The 25,407-nt window shown below is 46.1% G+C and overlaps 1 protein-coding gene across 11 annotated transcripts in view; it reads left to right on the forward strand.

Moving 5' to 3' along the window:
- Window positions 1-25,407, forward strand: part of plekha7b (pleckstrin homology domain containing, family A member 7b) — a 157,041-nt gene that overhangs the window by 94,025 nt on the left and 37,609 nt on the right. For all 11 annotated transcript variants that reach the window (XM_029767711.1, XM_029767712.1, XM_029767714.1 and 8 more), the window contains 5 exons: window positions 4,451-4,571; window positions 8,375-8,485; window positions 9,783-9,855; window positions 10,392-10,492; window positions 21,166-21,341. In XM_029767711.1, the coding sequence (XP_029623571.1) occupies window positions 4,451-4,571; window positions 8,375-8,485; window positions 9,783-9,855; window positions 10,392-10,492; window positions 21,166-21,341 (582 nt within the window). The remainder of the gene's footprint in view (window positions 1-4,450; window positions 4,572-8,374; window positions 8,486-9,782; window positions 9,856-10,391; window positions 10,493-21,165; window positions 21,342-25,407) is intronic.

The following is a 25,407-nucleotide window of genomic DNA, read 5'->3' on the forward strand; positions in this document are numbered from 1 at the left end:
ACACTTACACTGAGGAAGAGCACACACTTACACTGAGGAAGAGCACACACTTACACTGAGGAAGAGCACACACTGAGGAAGAACACACACTTACACTGAGGAAGAGCACACACTGAGGAAGAGCACACACTTACACTGAGGAAGAGCACACACTTACACTGAGGAAGAGCACACACTGAGGAAGAGCACACACTTACACTGAGGAAGAGCACACACTGAGGAAGAACACACACTGAGGAAGAACACACACTAGGGAAGAGCACACACTGAGGAAGAGCACACACTGAGGAAGAGCACACACTGAGGAAGAACACACACTTACACTGAGGAAGAGCACACACTTACACTGAGGAAGAGCACACACTGAGGAAGAGCACACACTTACACTGAGGAAGAGCACACACTTACACTGAGGAAGAGCACACACTGAGGAAGAGCACACACTTACACTGAGGACGAGCACACACTTACACTGAGGAAGAGCACACACTTACACTGAGGAAGAGCACACACTGAGGAAGAGCACACACTGAGGAAGAGCACACACTGAGGAAGAGCACACACTTACACTGAGGAAGAGCACACACTTACACTGAGGAAGAGCACACACTGAGGAAGAGCACACACTGAGGAAGAGCACACACTTACACTGAGGAAGAGCACACACTTACACTGAGGAAGAGCACACACTGAGGAAGAGCACACACTGAGGAAGAGCACACACTTACACTGAGGAAGAACACACACTTACACTGAGGAAGAGCACACACTTACACTGAGGAAGAGCACACACTGAGGAAGAACACACACTGAGGAAGAGCACACACTGAGGAAGAGCACACACTTACACTGAGGAAGAGCACACACTTACACTGAGGAAGAGCACACACTGAGGAAGAGCACACACTTACACTGAGGAAGAGCACACACTGAGGAAGAACACACACTGAGGAAGAACACACACTGAGGAAGAGCACACACTTACACTGAGGAAGAGCACACACTGAGGAAGAACACACACTTACACTGAGGAAGAGCACACACTGAGGAAGAGCACACACTTACACTAAGGAAGAGCACACACTGAGGAAGAACACACACTGAGGAAGAGCACACACTTACACTGAGGAAGAACACACACTAGGGAAGAGCACACACTTACACTGAGGAAGAGCACACACTGAGGAAGAGCACACACTTACACTGAGGAAGAGCACACACTTACACTGAGGAAGAGCACACACTGAGGAAGAGCACACACTGAGGAAGAGCACACACTTACACTGAGGAAGAACACACACTTACACTGAGGAAGAGCACACACTAAGGAAGAGCACACACTGAGGAAGAGCACACACTGAGGAAGAACACACACTGAGGAAGAGCACACACTGAGGAAGAACACACACTGAGGAAGAGCACACACTGAGGAAGAGCACACACTTACACTGAGGAAGAACACACACTGAGGAAGAGCACACACTGAGGAAGAACACACACTTACACTGAGGAAGAGCACACACTTACACTGAGGAAGAGCACACACTTACACTAAGGAAGAGCACACACTATTGAAGAGCACACACTTACACTGAGGAAGAGCACACACTGAGGAAGAGCACACACTGAGGAAGAGCACACACTGAGGAAGAGCACACACTGAGGAAGAGCACACACTGAGGAAGAGCACACACTTACACTAAGGAAGAGCACTCTATTATGCCAGAGGAGGTACTTTTCAGAAATCTAATATCTGTACTATATAACAATGAGGACATTAGGCTTATTCAGTTTAGTTCAGTCTTCTTGAGTACTTGCTTTGAAGTGACCCTACAGCCACCGGCTTTCTCTAAACATCCCAGCCCATGCCTTCGTTTCCAGAGAGAGGTGAGTTCTGTTAGTGATGCCCTTTCTCTAAACATCCCAGCCCATGCCTTCGTTTCCAGAGAGAGGTGAGTTCTGTTAGTGATGCCCAGAAGGGACGGCTCTGTGTAGGTGGCACTTTCATGGCTGTCTGTGTGTCACAGAGGAGTGGACCTCTGAGTGAAGCTTCCCTCCTACACACACAAACACACCACTGAGCTGGCAGGGACACATGGTCAATGGAGAGGTTTTTTAAAAGGTTGAGCAGCGCAGACGGACTTCAGCTTGCTCCCTAAGGCTTTAAAGTCTGCTACTGACACGCTCCTAACATCATTCTATGACTGTCACTATTCTAAAAAAACTATGGTGAGGGTCATTTCAATACAACTGTGCCCTTAGCTGTGTACTGAAATGACTCAGTCAATTAATCATAGGTAATACATGTCATTTGAAAATGTCAAAGTTCATTCCTAGCCCCGTGCATGTCAGTTTGAGGGTTTGAGTTTCAGGCATATCCTCTGCATAGTGTAATTAACAGACAAGCTGGTCTGTCAGTAAGACATTTTCCATTTCAGCCCTAAGCAACTCTGATCTCACAGCCACCTCTTCTCCTGAACTCAGAATCCTCTTTACACCATCTGCTATGAATAGGAAAGAACCACTAATAACCTAACAAGTGAAAAGTGCCTGATAGAGATACACCGTTTGATCCTGAAACCTACGTAAAGAAGGGCCTCCTAGTGGAGCTACTAACATGTCTGTCTCAACGGGCTGCAGACACTGTACCATCATCACACAGACTTCTTGCTCATCAACCTACCGTAAATAGCTGACAGATGAGGATTACCTTATCAAGAATGTTGTGTGAGCAGCACGCCCATATAAACTGGCAGTAAACTGATTAGGCATAGTTACCTCTGTGATGAATGATACACTCTCACAACCACTTGTAAACACAAACAGACCCAATTGTTCTTGACTTGATCACTCCTCAGCCCCCAATGTCAGAGAGCATTTTGTCAGTTCATTTATTATTAAAGAACTATTGAACAAGGCTCTGTAGATTCTACAGCTGGTAATTGGGTTATATTGACTTCAGGAGCAGTGAACCTATACAGTAACTGAATCTGACATCAGGAGATGGGAGGAGCTGTGTTACGCCTCAGTACTTCATTTGTAATTCATGTCATTATTTGTTTACCCAGCCCCTCGGGAATGCTATGTTTTTATTGAAGGGGCACGTTAATTCATTATAGAATGGCACATTAATTGATAACTTTCCTCTGTTCTAATAAAACTTATTACAAAGAGAAAGCCTCTATGGCCTTCTTGGAACATAGATTTCCCATAATCCCCCTTCCTGCTGAAGTTTCCAGGCGGTTTGCCCATTACGCTCACTACAATCTGTGTAACAGTGTGACCTGGGCATTCCAGAACTGCCTCAGATTCCTGCTTTATCCTAAGGGATCAACCACCTAGGTGCCCTTAAACTGTAATGGAATGCTCTATGAGTAGCGGTACATGAGGCCAGATATTGGGAGAGCCTGGTTAAATTTGAGACAGTTTGCTACAGCAGGAAAATAATCTTGCAGCAACAGGAAATGTGAATTATTATGTCTGAATTATTAGTCGGCCATTTTAAAGTGGAAATTACAAACTTTAGAAGCCTTTTTAAACCTTGAATATGGTATACGTTTGCATTTCCTGCTCGGATGGAAAATGATCAGCAACAAAAGAGAGATCAAATTAAGATACTACGTCTGTAGATAAGAGAAGCTGGTTGATTTTCATGTCATGCCAGTGAACTGGAACGGATTGTATTTCTTACAAAAACAGTTCCTGGCTGTAACAATGTGATGATGTCATGAGGAAACATGAGGTGTAATTTGGAAAGCATGGGTGTTCTCTGCTGAGTGAGTGTGTTATCTAATGGATGTAAATATGATGACGTTTTTGTCTGGAGGTCAGGACACCCCGTGTGTGTGTGTGTGTGTGTGTGCGTGTGTGCATGTGTGTGTGTGTGTGTGGTGTGTGTGTGTGTGTGTGTGTGTGTGTGTGTGTGTGTGTGTGTGTGTGTGTGTGTGTGTGTGTGTGTGTGTGTGCATGTGTGTGTGTGTGGTGTGTGTGTGTGTGTGTGTGTGTGTGTGCGTGTGTGAGAGAGAGAGAGAGAAAGATAGAGAAAGAGAGAGTAGATATTTGATCATGAGAAAGCTCATCTGCGGTAGCTCTGGTATCTCTGCTCTGGGTCTTTGTGTTGGAGGTTATGTGGAGGTGGAAAAGTTATTTGTCGTATAACATGTCCTCTTATGAAACAAGACATGCCAGCCCCAGGGACAGTGTCAGACAAAGTGCTACTTGAGTGGCTGCTACAAAAAGGTCCTGCCTGTTAACATAGCTGTAATTGCATTGGCTGTGACAGGTCGTGTGGCAGGAAGTTGTCGTTTCCTCTCTGAGAACCCAGCACTTAAGTTAACCCTGGTTCCCTTTAATGCAGATCCACTACAGAGGAATGGTGGTGGTGGTGAGATACTAGCATGGCCGCTCATGTCTATGTCATTGATTTCCTTCTATGCTGCCTCCACTGCAGGACAGAGTCCCGGGGCATGTCCAAGCCACCGCCACCGGCCAGTCAGAGGCCCCCCAGCATGGTCAGCCAGACTTCCAAGGCAGTGACCTCATCAACAGTGGACGCCACCTCGGGGTCAAAGGTGAGAAAAAGTCTCTCTTTTATGAGCATGCGTTGTTTACTCAGTGTTTCATTTATTTTGATCTATCCCACAACAGTGTTGCAGCAATTAGGTCCAGTGATTGCAGTATAAAGCGTTTGAATTGATATTGTTTCTAAGGGTACTGGGAGACTGTTAATGCTCATGCTGGAGAATTGGTTTCATCTCCTCCAGAACACTCTCATTTTGATTAATGGCTGTAGACTGTAATAGGTTAGTGACTTTTTTCAAGTCCAGTGAAACTCAATTAAATCTCCACCGTGGCTGGCCATGGATTCACTATGTGCATACTGTGCATATAAAAGGCTTTACTCATGGTTTAGTAAAGGAACAGTATTAGAAGATAAAACGGCAGCTATTGGATGTTTTGAAGGCACATGTGTTGAAGTGACACTCCATAGAATGGCCTTGTCCCCTTCTTATAAGGATCATACTTCCACAGAGGGCAGATGAGGGCAGTGAGGCTGTCTTCCAGACCCTGTGGTCTCCTCTGCTCTGCCACTGACATGGCTGTGGTCTATCTTCAGGACATTGGCAGTCCAGTACTCACATGAGAAAACTGGCCATCTGTAAAGTGATTTAGTGGCTCTTCCTTAACCCTTCCCAGGCCACATACACCTGACTGCCTCCAGCTTCCAGAAAAAGCCTGCCAGCCTCCTCTCCCTTCTTCCCCCATGGCCCAGCTCTGCCAGGCTGAGAGGGGTGGCCATGCTGGGTGGCATGACAGGGCTATCTGCCAACTCACTATCGCCTCTCCAGTCTGACTGACGGGTGTTGACGTTAGTGAGTGTTGAGGCAGCACACGCCTGCCTGCCTGGCTAGCTGTAAAATCACCTCCTGGCTGTCTCAGTAATGCTTCAGGCCTGTGAGTGAGAGACAGCATCGTGTCAGCATCATATGAGCTGTCTCAAACCAATCAATCCTGCCAGTCAACCTATCAACACAATCATAGTAACACAACACTCTTCAGCTACACACAGCTCCCAAACACATGCACTGGCTTGACTGGGACTCTAAGCACTGCAGTAGGCGTAGAAGTATTCCTATAGAACAGTGCCTCTACGGTTGTGAAAGTACCTCTCCTAAGATTGTTGTACCTGTGTTAGAAGCAGCACCTCATCAGACCTCATGCCAATGTGTTGTCTGCTATCAGAGGTGCCAGTCATTTCAAGCAGAGTGGCAGACAGGGCATTATCGATGACCACTTGCTCATTCTCAACGGTAAGTAGAGTATAGATTTGCTTTAAGATTCACTGTCTATGTATACAATAAGGGGAACGTTGAGTTTCCAATCACAGTACAGTGAATATGTGACTACACAATGCTTTCTAATATCTGCTAAACTTAAATAAGGCTGTTCTCTTGATGGTTCTCCTGACAAACGCTGTGAAGATTTCCTAACGCTCTGTATGCTTGGCTGGCCGTACAGTAGTTTCAGTAATTAGTGCATGTTTTTGCCAGCTGTGGAGGAGGAAATGGCATATAATGATCCCCTGCACTGGAAACCTAACTCAACTGTTGCTAGGGTGCAATATGATTTGGCTCAGTTGAACATTCATCTGAAATCATCTGTGAGATTCAGAGGAGGGAGAAAACCAGTGGGCCTTGAAAGAATGCTTCTGTGCCTCATCAAATCTTAGTGTATGATTATAATACTGTATTCCCATTTGGGTGAAGTGTGCTTGCTTGTCATATGAGGTGCTGAAATTAGAAGGTTAAAGTTAAATCAAATGAGAAAAAGAGAGAAACACAAAGGAGAAAGTTAATAACTAAAATGACTAACTTCAAACATTTGTGGGCCCCAGTCTCAAAATCGAAATGTTGTTCTTAATCTAATCATCAAACATACAGTAACACCTAATGATCTCTATAAACATGGGACTGAATGGTCATACAGTAACACCTAATGATCTCTATAAACATGGGACTGAATGGTCATACAGTAACACCTAATGATCTCTATAAACATGGGACTGAATGGTCATACAGTAACACCTAATGATCTCTATAAACATGGGACTGAATGGTCATACAGTAACACCTAATGATCTCTATAAACATGGGACTGAATGGTCATGCAGTAACACCTAATGATCTCTATAAACATGGGACTGAATGGTCATACAGTAACACCTAATGATCTCTATAAACATGGGACTGAATGGTCATACAGTAACACCTAATGATCTCTATAAACATGGGACTGAATGGTAATACAGTAACACCTAATGATCTCTATAAACATGGGACTGAATGGTCATACAGTAACACCTAATGATCTCTATAAACATGGGACTGAATGGTCATACAGTAACACCTAATGATCTCTATAAACATGGGACTGAATGGTCATACAGTAACACCTAATGATCTCTATAAACATGGGACTGAATGGTCATACAGTAACACCTAATGATCTCTATAAACATGGGACTGAATGGTCATACAGTAACACCTAATGATCTCTATAAACATGGGACTGAATGGTCATACAGTAACACCTAATGATCTCTATAAACATGGGACTGAATGGTCATACAGTAACACCTAATGATCTCTATAAACATGGGACTGAATGGTCATACAGTAACACCTAATGATCTCTATAAACATGGGACTGAATGGTAATACAGTAACACCTAATGATCTCTATAAACATGGGACTGAATGGTCATACAGTAACACCTAATGATCTCTATAAACATGGGACTGAATGGTCATACAGTAACACCTAATGATCTCTATAAACATGGGACTGAATGGTCATACAGTAACACCTAATGATCTCTATAAACATGGGACTGAATGGTCATGCAGTAACACCTAATGATCTCTATAAACATGGGACTGAATGGTCATACAGTAACACCTAATGATCTCTATAAACATGGGACTGAATGGTCATACAGTAACACCTAATGATCTCTATAAACATGGGACTGAATGGTAATACAGTAACACCTAATGATCTCTATAAACATGGGACTGAATGGTCATACAGTAACACCTAATGATCTCTATAAACATGGGACTGAATGGTCATACAGTAACACCTAATGATCTCTATAAACATGGGACTGAATGGTCATACAGTAACACCTAATGATCTCTATAAACATGGGACTGAATGGTCATACAGTAACACCTAATGATCTCTATAAACATGGGACTGAATGGTCATACAGTAACACCTAATGATCTCTATAAACATGGGACTGAATGGTCATACAGTAACACCTAATGATCTCTATAAACATGGGACTGAATGGTCATACAGTAACACCTAATGATCTCTATAAACATGGGACTGAATGGTCATACAGTAACACCTAATGATCTCTATAAACATGGGACTGAATGGTCATACAGTAACACCTAATGATCTCTATAAACATGGGACTGAATGGTAATACAGTAACACCTAATGATCTCTATAAACATGGGACTGAATGGTCATACAGTAACACCTAATGATCTCTATAAACATGGGACTGAATGGTCATACAGTAACACCTAATGATCTCTATAAACATGGGACTGAATGGTCATACAGTAACACCTAATGATCTCTATAAACATGGGACTGAATGGTCATACAGTAACACCTAATGATCTCTATAAACATGGGACTGAATGGTCATATTGTTTTGATACATGCTGTAATACCACATTTCTTTCACACAGCTCCTTACCACTGAGCTCCCTGGGCAGCTAATAGCAGATGTTGTTTGTAAACTAGTATATAAAGGAAACCCTGTTCATAACCAATGTGTTTGTTTTTCCAGCCGCAGGGCTCTAGGAGTAGTGGCAAGGTACACAGCTTCGGCAAGAGGGACCAAGCCATCAAGAGGAACCCCAATATCCCTGTGGTGGTCAGGGGATGGCTCTACAAACAGGTGAGCCCTCCACATCACCCCACCTCAGTCAATGTAGCTACTGTATGGTTCAGAGGAATCTCCATAGTTATGGCTAAGAGTACAACTCAATCACTGTAGCTACTGTATGGTTCAGAGGAATCTCCATAGTTATGGCTAAGAGTATCTCAATGACTGTAGCTACTGTATGGTTCAGAGGAATCTCCATAGTTATGGCTAAGAGTACAACTCAATCACTGTAGCTACTGTATGGTTCAGAGGAATCTCCATAGTTATGGCTAAGAGTACAACTCAATGACTGTAGCTACTGTATGGTTCAGAGGAATCTCCATAGTTATGGCTAAGAGTACAACTCAATGACTGTAGCTACTGTATGGTTCAGAGGAATCTCCATAGTTATGGCTAAGAGTACAACTCAATCACTGTAGCTACTGTATGGTTCAGAGGAATCTCCATAGTTATGGCTAAGAGTATCTCAATGACTGTAGCTACTGTATGGTTCAGAGGAATCTCCATAGTTATGGCTAAGAGTATCTCAATGACTGTAGCTATAGCGAAGGGCAGTGTGTTGGGGTCTAATGGTAAACTCTCCTCCACTCTAATGGGAGCACACATACATCTCACGTCGATATTGCATCTCTGTCATATTATGTCATGTCATTTACAGTGGCCTTCCACTTAATGCATAATTCAGGCTAAGTAATGATGAGAGTCCAGGTCTATGAGAATGTACTACAGTATTAATGACTGTGACCTTGTGGACTCTGGCTGAGTAAACAGGGAACGACAGTCATCATTTCTCATTATTACCTAGAGGACGGAGGGAGCATGAGAGAGATGTCTCTTTAGGGGTGAGGTATAAGAGGACGACACCCAGGGTGATTGTCTCCTGTTGACTGATGCCCCCTGGTGCGACTGGCACTGGGGTGTAACACCCCTGAGGCAGGCCAGAGGGGGTGAGGTTTAAGACCCTGACTTGGTAACACTTCATCGACTCCTAAGGACTATATAGACAGACAGACAATGGATTGATGGTTGCAGAACACTAATTAATCATTCATAACAGGATTCTGATTAGAGAGAGTTAGACCTACTGGAACTCCTATCATGGCAGGACATGAACCCTGTTCTGCTCAGGGGGAACACAATTACTGGCTGTTCTAATGAAATGTATGGATTTTCTTGTGCTTTCCCTCTCCCTGTAAATGGGTACTTTAGAGTATATTCCCCAGCTATGGTTTTTAATTAAAATGTGCATCAGAATGTGATGTTGAATTGCTGAGAGGGCTTAAATTCCATGTTGTGTTTCCCCCTCCAGGACAGCTCTGGAATGAGACTATGGAAGAGGAAGTGGTTTGTGTTGTCCGACTACTGCTTGTTTTATTACAAAGGTGAGTCACACAGGCACACCGGGCCAGGGTTTAATTGAGACTAATTAAAGTAGTCGCAGGGTGAATTGATTTGGTTATGAAATCCAAGCCAGTCCTCTTAATTCCAAGTCATCTGCCTCTTAGTGGAGCTAAACCTTTCAATCAGAGAGACATGACTACAATTAGACAAGGTTCTGTTCTGCCATGGGCTATTCTCTCTCCTCTTCTGTCTATCTCTATTTCCCTCTTTCTTTCACCTCTCCGCCATTCATCACACTGAGCTAGAGATAAACCTCCAGTCCTGCTGCCTGCCACCACAGCACAGCGGCTCCTTCAATCATCCTTGAATTATGTCTCTCCAATTACATTTCCTACAGTCACGAATCACCATGCAGGAACATAATGGTGCGTTGATGAAGCAGTTATGTCATGCTATTTATAAACAGGTAGAATCATTAAAGTAGCCAAGGCAGTGGGCCAGCGGTGAGGTGTGTGTGGTGGGTTGTTGTGTGATAATGATCACCTGCTTGTGTGTGTGTGTGTGTGTGTGCCTCTAGACAGCAGAGAGGAGACGGTTTTGGGGAGCATCCCCCTGCCCAGTTATGTCATCGCCCCTGTGGAGCCTGATGATCACATCAGCCGCAAGTATGCCTTCAAGGTAAGACTAGAGGGCAAGGGTGGGAACTAGCTCGTCACCGAATGGAAAATACTGTTACCAGCTACCTCACAGTCCAACCAAGCTGCATGAATTGAGAAACAGACTGGATATATGAAGGAGGTTTTCAACTGTGAAGGAAATGCTAACTAACAGCCATTAGATAAAGTTGCTACACCTTGGTTACAGAGTCAGACAGCCAGGGGCCTGTGTGGGCAAGCCAGACCAAGTGGGCAGTGCTCCCTCTGATTAGTGTCAGACTGGTGGGCTATTACAACACTCCATTCTTACCACATCAGTCTGGATCCTTCTTTAAAAGCACAGAGATTCATCAAAAAACCTATACAATCTGGACCAAGACTGGCTCTTCCTAATGTCTGCTTTGGCCCTGCCTGGCGTGCTATGTCGCTTTGACCTGTGAGCTTTCAGTGTGGGCATTTCATGCAAACCCATTTAATTCACAAGAACACTAAGTGGGAAATGTTACTTCATACTTACCTGTACCTCTCATCTGCTATTTCATAACATACTTACCTGTACCTCTCATCTGCTATTTCATAACATACTTACCTGTACCTCTCATCTGCTATTTCATAACATACTTACCTGTACCTCTCATCTGCTATTTCATAACATACTTACCTGTACCTCTCATCTGCTATTTCATAACATACTTACCTGTACCTCTCATCTACTATTTCATAACATACTTACCTGTACCTCTCATCTGCTATTTCATAACATACTTACCTGTACCTCTCATCTGCTATTTCATAACATACTTACCTGTACCTCTCATCTGCTATTTCATAACATACTTACCTGTACCTCTCATCTGCTATTTCATAACATACTTACCTGTACCTCTCATCTGCTATTTCATAACATACTTACCTGTACCTCTCATCTGCTATTTCATAACATACTTACCTGTACCTCTCATCTGCTATTTCATAACACGCATGCACCAAACACTTGAGGCCTGTAGGTCTCAATAATGTACAGTTATTCAGGGAGTACTGTACCCTGGTCTGTATCTGTCCCTTTAAAGGTCTGTTTGGTAGTGGTGTTACAGTGCTGCTCTGCTCTCTGGCCCCTGTCCTGTCCTGTCCTGTCCGTCAGTCAGCAGGCCTGTCATCACCAGTAGAGCTTTAGGATAGCAGCACTCTGAACCCCCACCACACTCCTCCAAGCCCCTTTCCACATTCCTCCAAGCCCCTTTCCACAGTCCTCCAAGCCCCTCTCCTCTCCACACTCCTCCAAGCACTTCTCCTCTCCACACTCCTCCAAGCCCCTTTCCACACTCCTCCAAGCCCCTTTCCACACTCCTCCAAGCCCCTTTCCACATTCCTCCAAGCCCCTTTCCACAGTCCTCCAAGCCCCTCTCCTCTCCACACTCCTCTAAGCCCCTTTCCTCCAAGCCCCTTTCCACAGTCCTCCAAGCCCCTCTCCTCTCCACACTCCTCCAAGCCCCTCTCCTCTCCACACTTCTCCAAGCCCCTTTCCACATTCCTCCAAGCCCCTCTCCTCTCCACACTCCTCCAAGCCCCTCTCCTCTCCACACTCCTCCAAGCCCCTCTCCTCTCCACACTCCTCCAAGCCCCTTTCCACATTCCTCCAAGCCCCTTTCCACAGTCCTCCAAGCCCCTCTCCTCTCCACACTCCTCCAAGCCCCTTTCCTCCAAGCCCCTTTCCACAGTCCTCCAAGCCCCTCTCCTCTCCACACTCCCCCAAGCCCCTCTCCTCTCCACACTCCTCCAAGCCCCTTTCCACAGTCCTCCAAGCCCCTCTCCTCTCCACACTCCTCCAAACACTTCTCCTCCACACTCCTCCAAGCCCCTTTCCACATTCCTCCAAGCCCCTTTCCACATTCCTCCAAGCCCCTTTCCACATTCCTCCAAGCCCCTTTCTACATTCCTCCAAGCCCCTTTCCACAGTTCTCCAAGCCCCTCTCCTCTCCACACTCTTCCAAGCCCCTTTCCACATTCCTCCAAGCCCCTTTCCACATTCCTCCAAGCCCCTTTCCACATTCCTCCAAGCCCCTCTCCTCTCCACACTCCGCCAAGCCCCTCTCCTCTCCACACTCCTCCAAGCACTTCTCCTCTCCACACTCCTCCAAGCCCCTGTCCACATTCATCCAAGCCCCTTTCCACAGTCCTCCAAGCCCCTCTCCTCTCCACACTCCTCCCAGCCCCTCTCTACCATACCCTCTCCACACCCTCCAAACCCCTCTCCTCTCCACAATCCTCCCATCCCATCTCCTCACCACACCCCTCCCATCCCATCTCCTCTCCTCACCACACTCCTCCCATCTCCTCTCCTCTCCACACTCCTCCCATCCCATCTCCTCTCCTCACCACACTCCTCCCATCCCATCTCCTCTCCTCACCACACTCCTCCCATCCCATCTCCTCTCCTCTCCACACTCCTCCCATCCCATCTCCTCACCACACTCCTCCCATCCCATCTCCTCTCCTCTCCACAATCCTCCCATCCCATCTCCTCTCCTCACCACACTCCTCCCATCCAATCTCCTCTCCACACTCCTCCCATCCCATCTCCTCTCCACACTCCTCCCATCCCATCTCCTCTCCTCACCACACTCCTCCCATCCCATCTCCTCTCCACACTCCTCCCATCCCATCTCCTCTCCTCACCACACTCCTCCCATCCCATCTCCTCTCCACACTCCTCCCATCCCATCTCCTCTCCTCACCACACTCCTCCCATCCCATCTCCTCTCCTCACCACACTCCTCCCATCTCCTCTCCTCACCACACTCCTCCCATCCCATCTCCTCTCCTCACCACACTCCTCCCATCTCCTCTCCTCACCACACTCCTCCCATCCCATCTCCTCACCACACCCCTCCCATCCCATCTCCTCTCCTCACCACACTCCTCCCATCCCATCTCCTCTCCTCTCCACACTCCTCCCATCCCATCTCCTCTCCTCTCCACAATCCTCCCATCCCATCTCCTCTCCTCACCACACTCCTCCCATCCCATCTCCTCTCCTCACCACACTCCTCCCATCTCCTCTCCTCTCCACAATCCTCCCATCCCATCTCCTCTCCTCACCACACTCCTCCCATCCCATCTCCTCTCCACACTCCTCCCATCCCATCTCCTCTCCACACTCCTCCCATCCCATCTCCTCTCCTCACCACACTCCTCCCATCCCATCTCCTCTCCACACTCCTCCCATCCCATCTCCTCTCCACACTCCTCCCATCCCATCTCCTCTCCTCACCACACTCCTCCCATCCCATCTCCTCTCCACACTCCTCCCATCCCCATCTCCTCTCCTCACCACACTCCTCCCATCCCATCTCCTCTCCTCACCACACTCCTCCCATCTCCTCTCCTCTCCACACTCCTCCCATCCCATCTCCTCTCCTCACCACACTCCTCCCATCTCCTCTCCTCTCCACACTCCTCCCATCCCATCTCCTCTCCTCACCACACTCCTCCCATCCCATCTCCTCTCCTCACCACACTCCTCCCATCCCATCTCCTCTCCTCACCACACTCCTCCCATCCCATCTCCTCTCCTCTCCACAATCCTCCCATCCCATCTCCTCTCCACACTCCTCCCATCCCATCTCCTCTCCTCACCACACTCCTCCCATCCCATCTCCTCTCCTCACCACACTCCTCCCATCCCATCTCCTCTCCTCTCCACAATCCTCCCATCTCCTCTCCTCTCCACACTCCTCCCATCCCATCTCCTCTCCTCACCACACTCCTCCCATCCCATCTCCTCTCCTCTCCACACTCCTCCCATCCCATCTCCTCTCCTCACCACACTCCTCCCATCCCATCTCCTCTCCTCACCACACTCCTCCCATCCCATCTCCTCTCCTCACCACACTCCTCCCATCCCATCTCCTCTCCTCTCCACAATCCTCCCATCCCATCTCCTCTCCTCACCACACTCCTCCCATCCCATCTCCTCTCCTCACCACACTCCTCCCATCCCATCTCCTCTCCTCACCACACTCCTCCCATCCCATCTCCTCACCACACTCCTCCCATCCCATCTCCTCTCCTCACCACACTCCTCCCATCCCATCTCCTCTCCTCACCACACTCCTCCCATCCCATCTCCTCTCCACACTCCTCCCATCCCATCTCCTCTCCTCACCACACTCCTCCCATCTCCTCTCCTCTCCACACTCCTCCCATCCCATCTCCTCTCCACACTCCTCCCATCCCATCTCCTCTCCACACTCCTCCCATCTCCTCTCCTCACCACACTCCTCCCATCCCATCTCCTCTCCTCACCACACTCCTCCCATCCCATCTCCTCACCACACTCCTCCCATCCCATCTCCTCTCCACACTCCTCCCATCCCATCTCCTCTCCTCACCACACTCCTCCCATCCCATCTCCTCTCCTCACCACACTCCTCCCATCCCATCTCCTCTCCTCTCCACACTCCCATCCCCTCTCCTCCCATCCCATCTCCTCACCACACTCCTCCCATCCCCTTTCCTCTCCACACTCCTCCATCTCCTCTCCTCTCCACACTCCTCCTATCCCCTCTCCTCCTATCCCCTCTCCTCCCATCCCATCCCCTCTCCTCCCATCCCATCTCCTCACCACACTCCTCCATCTCCTCTCCTCTCCTCTCCACACTCCTCCTATCCCCTCTCCTCCCATCCCATCTCCTCCCATCCCATCTCCTCCCATCCCATCTCCTCACCACACTCTGTTCCTCTTTCTCTGTGCCTACATTAGAACATCATTATCTCTCTGCTCAGTAGGGCTGTGGGGGAATAAACACAAACACTCTGAATTCCTCTGCTGTTTGATTGTATCTGGCCCAGGGATGTTTCCTATTACAGACATACAGTAGAACATAGGAAACCAGTTTGTTTATGCCTTATTAACTAGTAAACACCTGGTTTTCTGAGCAATCTTTTGAATGATTAGGACGTGTAAACACTTAATTGGCGTTCCAGCAGTGTATTTGATCGGCGCGGGTCAGAACCAGCACCAGCCGAGCGAGCCTCCCTCTTTAGCTCGAGTGAAGTCAGTTTACAACTGATTTTAGGAGTCTTAGAAGTGGTTTACAAACTGTATATGTCCCAACTCAGAATCAAATAGGCTTACCAAAAATAACATGGTTTATTTTCATTGGTGGTTTTCTGCATTTATCAGAGTGCCATCAGGTAGCCTGATTTCAGATGTGTCCATAGAAACAGGATTATTAGGGAAATCCTTCTTCTTGCGTTGGCAGCAGGGAAAAGTTGGCAGCAGGGAAAAGGATAGTGGGGGGTAATAGACCATTTCTTCACATTTCAGTCAGTGTGTGTGACAGACAGACAGAGTAGACAGTAAGAATGGGTTTCTCTGCTGGGTCAGAGTGTTTACAATATCCATCTCCATATCTTTCTCAGTGAGAGCAGAGGACCCTTTATGAAGAACAATTCAGGGTGAATGTTTGATGTGCTGGTTTGACGGCGTTCAATTGCAGTCCTTTCATACTGTATCCGTTGTGCTTGTCTTTCTGTTCCTCCTGGGTGTGTGTACTGTGAGTGTGCATGTGTGTATGTGTGTGTGTTTGTGGTGCAGGCCTGGGTATTACTCCTGCAGCTCACATTACATACAATGGAATTTGTATGACAACTGTTGCCGGGGGGGAAATTAATTATACATTGAAGGTATTTTCTAGTGTCTTCTCTCTCTCTCTCTCTCTCTTTCTCTCTCTCTCTGTCTCTCTCTCTCTCTCTCTGTCTCTCTCTCTCTGTCTCTCTCTCTCTCCTCTCTCCCTGCCTCTCTCTCTCTCTCCCTGCCTCTCTCTCTCTCTCTCTCTCTCTCTCTCTCTGCCTCTCTCTCTGCCCGGGGAGGGAACGTATTTCACGGTTAGGTGAGAGGTTGCTGCTCTCAATACTGTTCTGCTAATTATCCAGTGCATGTATTTAAGAGGTCTCTGTTCCTCTCAGCTCTCTCTCTCGCTCTGGGTAATCACATATTCCAGACCAGGATCTTTCATTAGACAGGACCCAAGCTGTTCAGTTAACTGTTAACTGTCTCAACAGAACACTTCAACTGCCTATTGGATGAAGGTTCATTCCAGTCTGCTGTTGTTGTCTTGTTGTTTGTCCACTGTCTTGTGTAAGCTGTTTGTTGTTGTGATTTGAGAGATCTGTGGTATCTCAGTGTTTTATGAGACTGCAGTTGGGAAGTCATTAGAGTTAATACAGACAACTACCAGTTAATAACCTATCAAAAACGCACGAGGCGCTAAAGACCAGAGTTTCCCATCCTATCCTAGCCTAACTCCCAGTTCTAGCAGCCTATGGCCAACTATGTTCTCTTCAGCCATTTTCCCTCTCCAGAGTGTGGTGTTGTGGTGTATTGCTGTAGTGTTGTGTTTGCTAGTGTGGGTCTGTATTTTAGTCCGCTTTCTGCTTCTGCTGGTTCTAGCAACAGCATCAATGTTGATCTACACTGAACAAAAATATAAATGCAATATGTAAAGTGTTGGGCCCACGTTTCATGAGCTGAAATAAAAGATCCCCGAAAATGTCCATATTCACAAGAAGTTTATTTCTCTAAAATGTTTTGCACAAATTTGTTTACATCCCTGTCAGTGAGCATTTCTCCTTTGCGAAGATAATCCATCCACCTGACAGCTGTGGCATATCAATAAACTGATTAAACAGCTTGATATTACACAGGTGCTCCTTGTGCTGGGGACAATAAAAGGCCACTCTATAATGTGAAGTTTCAAATTATGAGGGAATGTGCGATTTGCATGCTGACTGCAGGAATGTCAGAGAATTTCATGTTTATTTCTCTACCATAAGCCGCCTTCAATGTCGTTTTAGAGAATTTGGCAGTACGTCCAACCGGCTTCACAACCGCAGACCATGTGTATGGCGTCGTGTGGGTGAGCGGTTTGCTAATGCCAACGTTGTGAACAGAGTGCCCCATGGTGGTGGTGGGCTTATGGTATGGACAGGCATAATCTATGGATAATGAACACAATTGCATTTTATTGATGGCAATGTGAATGCACAGAGGTATCGTGACGAGATCCTGAGGCCCATTGTCGTGCCATTCATCCCTGCCATCACCTCATGTTTCAGCTTGATAATGCACAGCCCATGTCGCAAGGATCTGTACACAATTCCTGGAAGCTGAAAATATCCCAGTTATTCCATGGCCTGCATACTCACCAAATATTTCACCCATTGAGCACATTTGGTATGCTCTGGATCAATGTGTATGAAAGCGTGCTCCAACTTCGCACAGCCATGGAAGAGGAGTGGGACAACATTCCACAGGCCACAATCAACAGCCTGATCAACACTATGCGAAGGAGATGTGTCGCGTTGCATGAGCCAAGTGGTGGTCACACCAGATACTGACTGATTTTTTGATCCACGCCCTACTTTATTTTTAAGGTATCTGTGACCAACAGATGGATATCTGTACTCCAAGTCATGTGAAATCCATAGATTAGGGCCTAATGAATTTATTTCAATTCACTGATTTCCTGATATGAACTGTAACTCAGTAAAATCTTTGGAATTGTTGCATGTTGTGTTATATTTTTATTCAGTATAATTCACTCTCTCTGAGTTGATGACTAGCCAGCCGAGAACAGCAGAGAGACACTTCTGTTTTCTGGAGCCAGTCAATGACCTTTACCCTCCTGTTCTGTTTGCTCTTCTCACTGTGTTTATCTCTCGTGTGTTCCTATTGGTTGAATGGCCTCCTGTTGTGACTGTGCACTGATGGAGCGAGTGCCAGTCCTCCCGGACAGCCGTCCTGAAACACGCTGGCGGGCCCCTCTTGCATGAATAGGTATTTTATTTTCCTTCATCCCTCTCAGAGGACCGTCATCTAGCTTCTTCATCCGTGCTCATAGTCTACTTTTCATTTACCAAACCAATAAGAATGCACATTTAGATTAGATTAGGATTTTTCTGCATCAATTACGGATGGATGGACAATGCCAGCGCTTCTCCAAATATTCAGGTAGGCTAATTTCACTGAACGTTTGCCTTTTGAAGCCAACTTTGGTTCTTGATGTAACTGTGTGTCAAATCTGTTGGACGACATAAAGTTCACATGGAACCACCCATCAGTCAAAGCCTGATACACATTGGTTGTTGTGAGGGTTTAGACCCTGTAGCACTGGTATTTGGGCCCCGCCTCCTCCATATCAGTCATCAGGACACTGTCATCACCATGTGAACCGTGGGATAGCTGGGTCTCACACTGGGCTGGGCCATCCTCCTCTCATCCTCCTCCCATCCATCCCCTTTCCACACTCCTCTCCGGTTTCACTTGCCTTTCTTTCTGTTGGCCTCATCACCATCGCATTCAACAAACGTTCAGTCTATCTAGCCACATCTAGCTATAGCAGACTGTATTTCAATGTTTCTGTTGTATTGTACAACCAGGCCAGATCATTTAGTGCCATGTGGAACTGGCTCATTGATGAATATGCTTTGTAATGTATTTGTTTTGTAATGTATAGGACATTTACAGTATTAGGCAAGACTGCCTTCTCATCTTGTGTACCAGAGGCATGGAATAGTCTACAATTTATGCCTCATCTAGACATGTTAGTGCCACTGAATGAATGAAACATTTTGATGGGAGACTCTGTTACAGAGGAGTCTAAATGCTTTTGTTTTTAGGCTGGATCATGTTGTTGAATTGTATTATATTGTTGTATATTTTAATTCTGTAATGTATTGATTGTTGCTGCCTTCTTGGTCAGGTCTCCCTTGACTCTGGTTCACAATGGGCTTTTTCTGGTTAAATCAAAATGAATAAACATTTCGGATGTAATTATTTTTTGATTGTTTTTTTATTCGACTCATTGGCATGGTTTCTATTAGTGGAATAGGTCCTGGAAGTTAAAGTGTGATATCTGTCTATCTGTTGATACCCCGCTCCAAAAGCTCACTAGTTCTTAAAGTCAAGATCAGCCTGTAGGAAAATCACCCAGGTTCATTACCCAATGAAAGCTTAAGACCAGACCCCCCTAATGTTATGTCAAGGGAGCCTTAAAATAGAGCCTTCAAGTCTTCCATGCTAAAGAGGGGAGAGAGCTGGGTAATAGCAGAGGTTCCTCCATTTATACTCTCCTTAAAATTACACTCTTTTTGTGAAAGAGGAACTGTGGAAAGTAAGTAGCTGTTCCTACACGAAACATCCCCACATTGCTGATGTGTGTGTAGACTGCAGAGCTGGTGAGTATGGATGTGGACCCTATGTCATGGGTCTGGGTCTGGCCTGTCCATTCAGCACTTTTCTCTGGGGGATTCAGTTGGGATCACGCTGGCACTATGCTGCTGGATAATACAGGACTCTGCAATCAAAACAGGCTTTGTTAACCCCACAGCCAAGTAAGATCACTACAGCTGATCACAAGTCACAGTACAATACTAAACAGAAACACGACATGGTGGATGCACTTGTTGTACGCTAAAGATACGTTTTCAGTGATTTAGAATGGATTGCTGTTTGTTGGTAAATGGAGGATGGATTCCTGGTAGACATAGGGTGATTTCCAAATGGCATCCTAGTTCCTATATGGTGCACTACTTTTGAGAAGGGCCCATAGGGATCTGGTGAAAAGCAGTGCACTATATAAGGAATAGGGTGCCATTTGGGATGCATTCTGAGACTGCAAGGCTGTACCCAGACTCAGAGTTATTATACATCAGGATAGATGGAAGGATATTGTAACAGATAGTACAGGAATGTGCTACTTTGAAGAGTTGTGTAATAAGTACAGGCAAAATGATGGTCTGGAACTATGCATGGACTAGCATGCTGGGCAGTACTGGATGATACAGGTTGTATTGTAATGGGAAAGGCAGTAGAATGGTTTGGAGAGCAGAAATCTGTATAAAGGTTTTAGTTGTGCTGGAGGACTGGGCAGTGTAGTAGTTTGGGGTGGAACTGTGTTGGGAAAAGGCTGATCTGTGTTGTAATTGGACAGTAGGTTGTCAGTGGCAGCGTTGGCCCCCTATCAGGTCCGGATGGGGGAGATTAGCCACGTGGTGGGGCGTTGGGGTGAGGTGGGCAGATTTACAGTAGGGGCCAGACAGGAGGGCAAGCCCATTACACTATACTGTAGAGACGGATCTACTCTAGCCTGTAGCAGCCAGGGACCAGGGTAAGGCTAATTATGAGGTTTCTCATTGTGTTGTGCTTGTCTCACTGTGTGTTTTTGTACTGTGTATTTCTCTTGTGTGCATATGGGTGAGAGGTTGTGCTTTGTAACAATGCTATAGCTAGTCAAACTGGGTACGCTATGTTGAGTTACTTTAAGTTTGTGTGAAATTAGTTTGTGCCCAAGGGTATTAATGAGGAATTTGCTGTGCATTAGGACTTGTGAAACATTTCAAATATACAGACAAAACTGACTGCTTGTCTAACTTTAAAACCAATGCTTCTTCATGCGTGGCGTGTTGCATGAACAGCTTTAGTGTAGAGACAATGGTGCTTTTGTTATTATTTTTGTAAGTTCTGGTGATGGCTCTGTAAGTTCTGGTGAGTCCCATTGTGAGCTAATATGCTAACTTGCTCTCTCTGATTCTTCATTTGCAGAACGTACGCTTTGACCCCTCAACCCCTCCATCCCCTCTTTCCCGTCCTTTTTTTTGTTCTGATGTGTCTCTTCTCTTCTCTCTCCACAGGCGAGCCACACAGGAATGCGCTCCTACATTTACAATAAGAACTCTGTGATTGGCTCGCAGGCAGAGCACGGTGGGATGAGGACGTACTTCTTCAGTGCCGACACACAGGAGGACATGAATGGTTGGATCCGAGCCATGAACCAGGCTGCTCTCATGCAGAGTCAAGGCATCAAGAGGTTAGTCCCTCCCTCCCACCCTGCAGGCCATTCCTAGTTGTCCCCAATAGTTCCCTCTGTAGTGTCCCCAATTGTCCCCTCTGTAGTTATCCCCAATAGGCTCCTCTGTAGTTTCCCAAATAGTCTCCTCTGTAGTTATCCCCAATAGTCTCCTCAAGTTATCCCCAATAGTCTCCTCTGTAGTTATCCCCAATAGTCTCCTCTAGTTATCCCCAATAGTCTCCTCTGTAGTTATCCCCAATAGTCTCCTCTAGTTATCCCCAATAGTCTCCTCTGTAGTTATCCCCAATAGTCTCCTCTGTAGTTATCCCCAATATTCCCCTCTAGTTATCCCCAATAGTCTCCTCTGCAGTTATCCCCAATTGTCCCCTCTGTAGTTATCCCCAATTGTCCCCTCTGAAGTTATCCCCAATAGTCTCCTCTGTAGTTATCCCCAATATTCCCCTCTAGTTATCCCCAATAGTCTCCTCTGTAGTTATCCCCAATAGTCTCCTCTGTAGTTATCCCCAATATTCCCCTCTAGTTATCCCCAATATTCTCCTCTGTAGTTATCCCCAATAGTCTCCTCTAGTTATCCCCAATAGTCTCCTCTGTAGTTATCCCCAATAGTCTCCTCTGTAGTTATCCCCAATTGTCCCCTCTGAAGTTATCCCCAATAGTCTCCTCTGTAGTTATCCCCAATATTCCCCTCTAGTTATCCCCAATAGTCTCCTCTGTAGTTATCCCCAATAGTCTCCTCTGTAGTTATCCCCAATATTCCCCTCTAGTTATCCCCAATATTCTCCTCTGTAGTTATCCCCAATAGTCTCCTCTAGTTATCCCCAATAGTCTCCTCTGTAGTTATCCCCAATAGTCTCCTCTGTAGTTATCCCCAATAGTCTCCTCTGTAGTTATCCCCAATAGTCCCCTCTAGTTATCCCCAATAGTCTCCTCTGTAGTTATCCCCAATTGTCCCCTCTGTAGTTATCCCCAATAGTCTCCTCTGAAGTTATCCCCAATAGTCTCCTCTGTAGTTATCCCCAATAGTATCCTCTGTAGTTATCCCCAATAGTCTCCTCTGTAGTTATCCCCAATAGTCTCCTCTGTAGTTATCCCCAATAGTCCCCTCAAGTTATCCCCAATAGTCCCCTCAAGTTATCCCCAATAGTCTCCTCTGTAGTTATCCCCAATAGTCCCCTCAAGTTATCCCCAATAGTCTCCTCTGTAGTAATCCCCAATAGTCTCCTCTGTAGTTATCCCCAATAGTCCCCTCAAGTTATCCCCAATAGTCTCCTCTGTAGTTATCCTCAATATTCCCCTCAAGTTATCCCCAATAGTCCCCTCAAGTTATCCCCAATAGTCTCCTCAAGTTATCCCCAATAGTCTCCTCTGTAGTAATCCCCAATAGTCTCCTCTGTAGTAATCCCCAATTGTCCCCTCTGTAGTTATCCCCAATAGTCTCCTCTGTAGTTATCCCCAATAGTCTCCTCTGTAGTTATCCCCAATAGTCCCCTCAAGTTATCCCCAATAGTCTCCTCTGTAGTTATCGCCAATAGTCCCCTCAAGTTATCCCCAATAGTCCCCTCAAGTTATCCCCAATAGTCTCCTCTGTAGTAATCCCCAATAGTCTCCTCTGTAGTAATCCCCAATAGTCTCCTCTGTAGTAATCCCCAATAGTCCCCTCAAGTTATCCCCAATAGTCTCCTCTGTAGTTATCCCCAATAGTCTCCTCTGTAGTAATCCCCAATAGTCTCCTCTGTAGTTATCCCCAATAGTCTCCTCTGTAGTTATCCCCAATAGTCTCCTCTGTAGTTATCCCCAATAGTCTCCTCTGTAGTAATCCCCAATAGTCCCCTCAAGTTATCCCCAATAGTCTCCTCTGTAGTTATCCCCAATAGTCTCCTCTGTAGTAATCCCCAATAGTCTCCTCTGTAGTAATCCCCAATAGTCTCCTCTGTAGTTATCCCCAATAGTCTCCTCTGTAGTTATCCCCAATAGTCTCCTCTGTAGTTATCCCCAATAGTCTCCTCTGTAGTTATCCCCAATAGTCCCCTCAAGTTATCCCCAATAGTCTCCTCTGTAGTTATCCCCAATAGTCTCCTCAAGTTATCCCCAATAGTCTCCTCTGTAGTAATCCCCAATAGTCTCCTCTGTAGTAATCCCCAATAGTCTCCTCTGTAGTTATCCCCAATAGTCTCCTCTGTAGTTATCCCCAATAGTCCCCTCAAGTTATCCCCAATAGTCTCCTCTGTAGTTATCCCCAATAGTCCCCTCAAGTTATCCCCAATAGTCTCCTCTGTAGTTATCCCCAATAGTCTCCTCTGTAGTTATCCCCAATAGTCTCCTCAAGTTATCCCCAATAGTCTCCTCTGTAGTAATCCCCAATAGTCTCCTCTGTAGTAATCCCCAATAGTCTCCTCTGTAGTTATCCCCAATAGTCTCCTCTGTAGTTATCCCCAATAGTCCCCTCAAGTTATCCCCAATAGTCTCCTCTGTAGTAATCCCCAATAGTCTCCTCTGTAGTTATCCCCAATAGTCTCCTCTGTAGTTATCCCCAATAGTCCCCTCAAGTTATCCCCAATAGTCTCCTCTGTAGTTGCCCCAATAGTCCCCTCAAGTTATCCCCAATAGTCTCCTCTGTAGTTATCCCCAATAGTCCCCTCAAGTTATCCCCAATAGGCTCCTCTGTGGTAATCCCCAATAGTCTCCTCTGTAGTTATCCCCAATAGTCTCCTCTGTAGTTATCCCCAATAGTCTCCTCTGTAGTTATCCCCAATAGTCCCCTCAAGTTATCCCCAATAGTCTCCTCTGTAGTTATCCCCAATAGTCCCCTCAAGTTATCCCCAATAGTCTCCCCTGTAGTTATCCCCAATAGTCCCCTCAAGTTATTCCCAATAGTCTCCTCTGTAGTTATCCCCAATAGTCCCCTCAAGTTATCCCCAATAGTCTCCTCTGTAGTAATCCCCAATATTCCCCAGTAAACCCAATGCCTCCTTGTCCAAACAGGGATCCACCAGTAGCTCTCCCAGTAGACCTCTGCCTCCCTCTCTCTTCCTATCAATTCTCAGCACCAAAGCAAAGCACATTTTCCCCAGTCTGATCTTGATCATGTGCCTGTAGAAACATTAGCAAAGTGCTTAACTGTTGGGGTTGTAGGTGGGAGTGTACCTGGCCTGGCCTGGCTTGGCGTGGTTTTGGCATGGCATGGTTTAGCTTGGCCTGCTTGACTGGGACTCAGTGAGCAGTCATCCATGGCAGGACAGGTGTAACACTGCTCTGATAGTGTCTACTCTCCTGTGCTGTGGGATGGATGGGGTGTTGAGTTCTGCAGCTGGCTGCTGTATGGATGAGAGCTCCATCCTGCTCCTGCTGCCAGCTGAGCATGGGCCAGTCACAGGGCACAAACAAGGTTCCTCCCTCTACTCCATCACAGGGCACAAACACATATGCGTCCCAAATGGCACCCTGTTCCCTATATAGTGCACCACTGATTAGATCCCCATGAGCCCTGGTCAAAAGTAGTGCAGTATATAGGGAAAAAAGAATAGCTGTTTCAATTAAAAGGAGAAAAAGATATGGTTTGGCCAAACTGGTTCCGGTTTGGTTAGATGAATGACACAGCGTGTGGTGTAGGAGAAATGAAGTGTACAGTGCACATACATTATGTGGCTGATCTGGAATGGCATTCTACAGCTGAGAGGAAGGTTGGATCTGATGTTTTGGGAAACAGTACCATCTGGTGGCCAACGCTGCTCAGTGCTCATTAGCAGCTCCAAGGGAAGCTATTTCTCCTGAAAATCATTGTCTGAATCTACTGCTAGTGCTACATTATAATGTTATCAAGATGTCAGCATTATCATGTAGACAGATTAGACAGCAAGCTAGAACTTGGTATTTCAGTAGAGCATTAGCTAACACTCGTTTACAGTACCAGTCAAAAGTTTGTACACACCTACTTATTCAAGGGTTGTTCTTTACATCAAAACTATGAAATAACCCATAAGGAATCATGTGGTAACCAAAAAAGTTTTAAACAGTTTCTTCTAAGTAGCCACCCTTTGACTTGATGACAGCTTTACATACTCTT

This window comes from Salmo trutta, chromosome 12, assembly GCF_901001165.1.
Source record: "Salmo trutta chromosome 12, fSalTru1.1, whole genome shotgun sequence".
Taxonomy (NCBI): Eukaryota; Metazoa; Chordata; class Actinopteri; order Salmoniformes; family Salmonidae; genus Salmo; species Salmo trutta.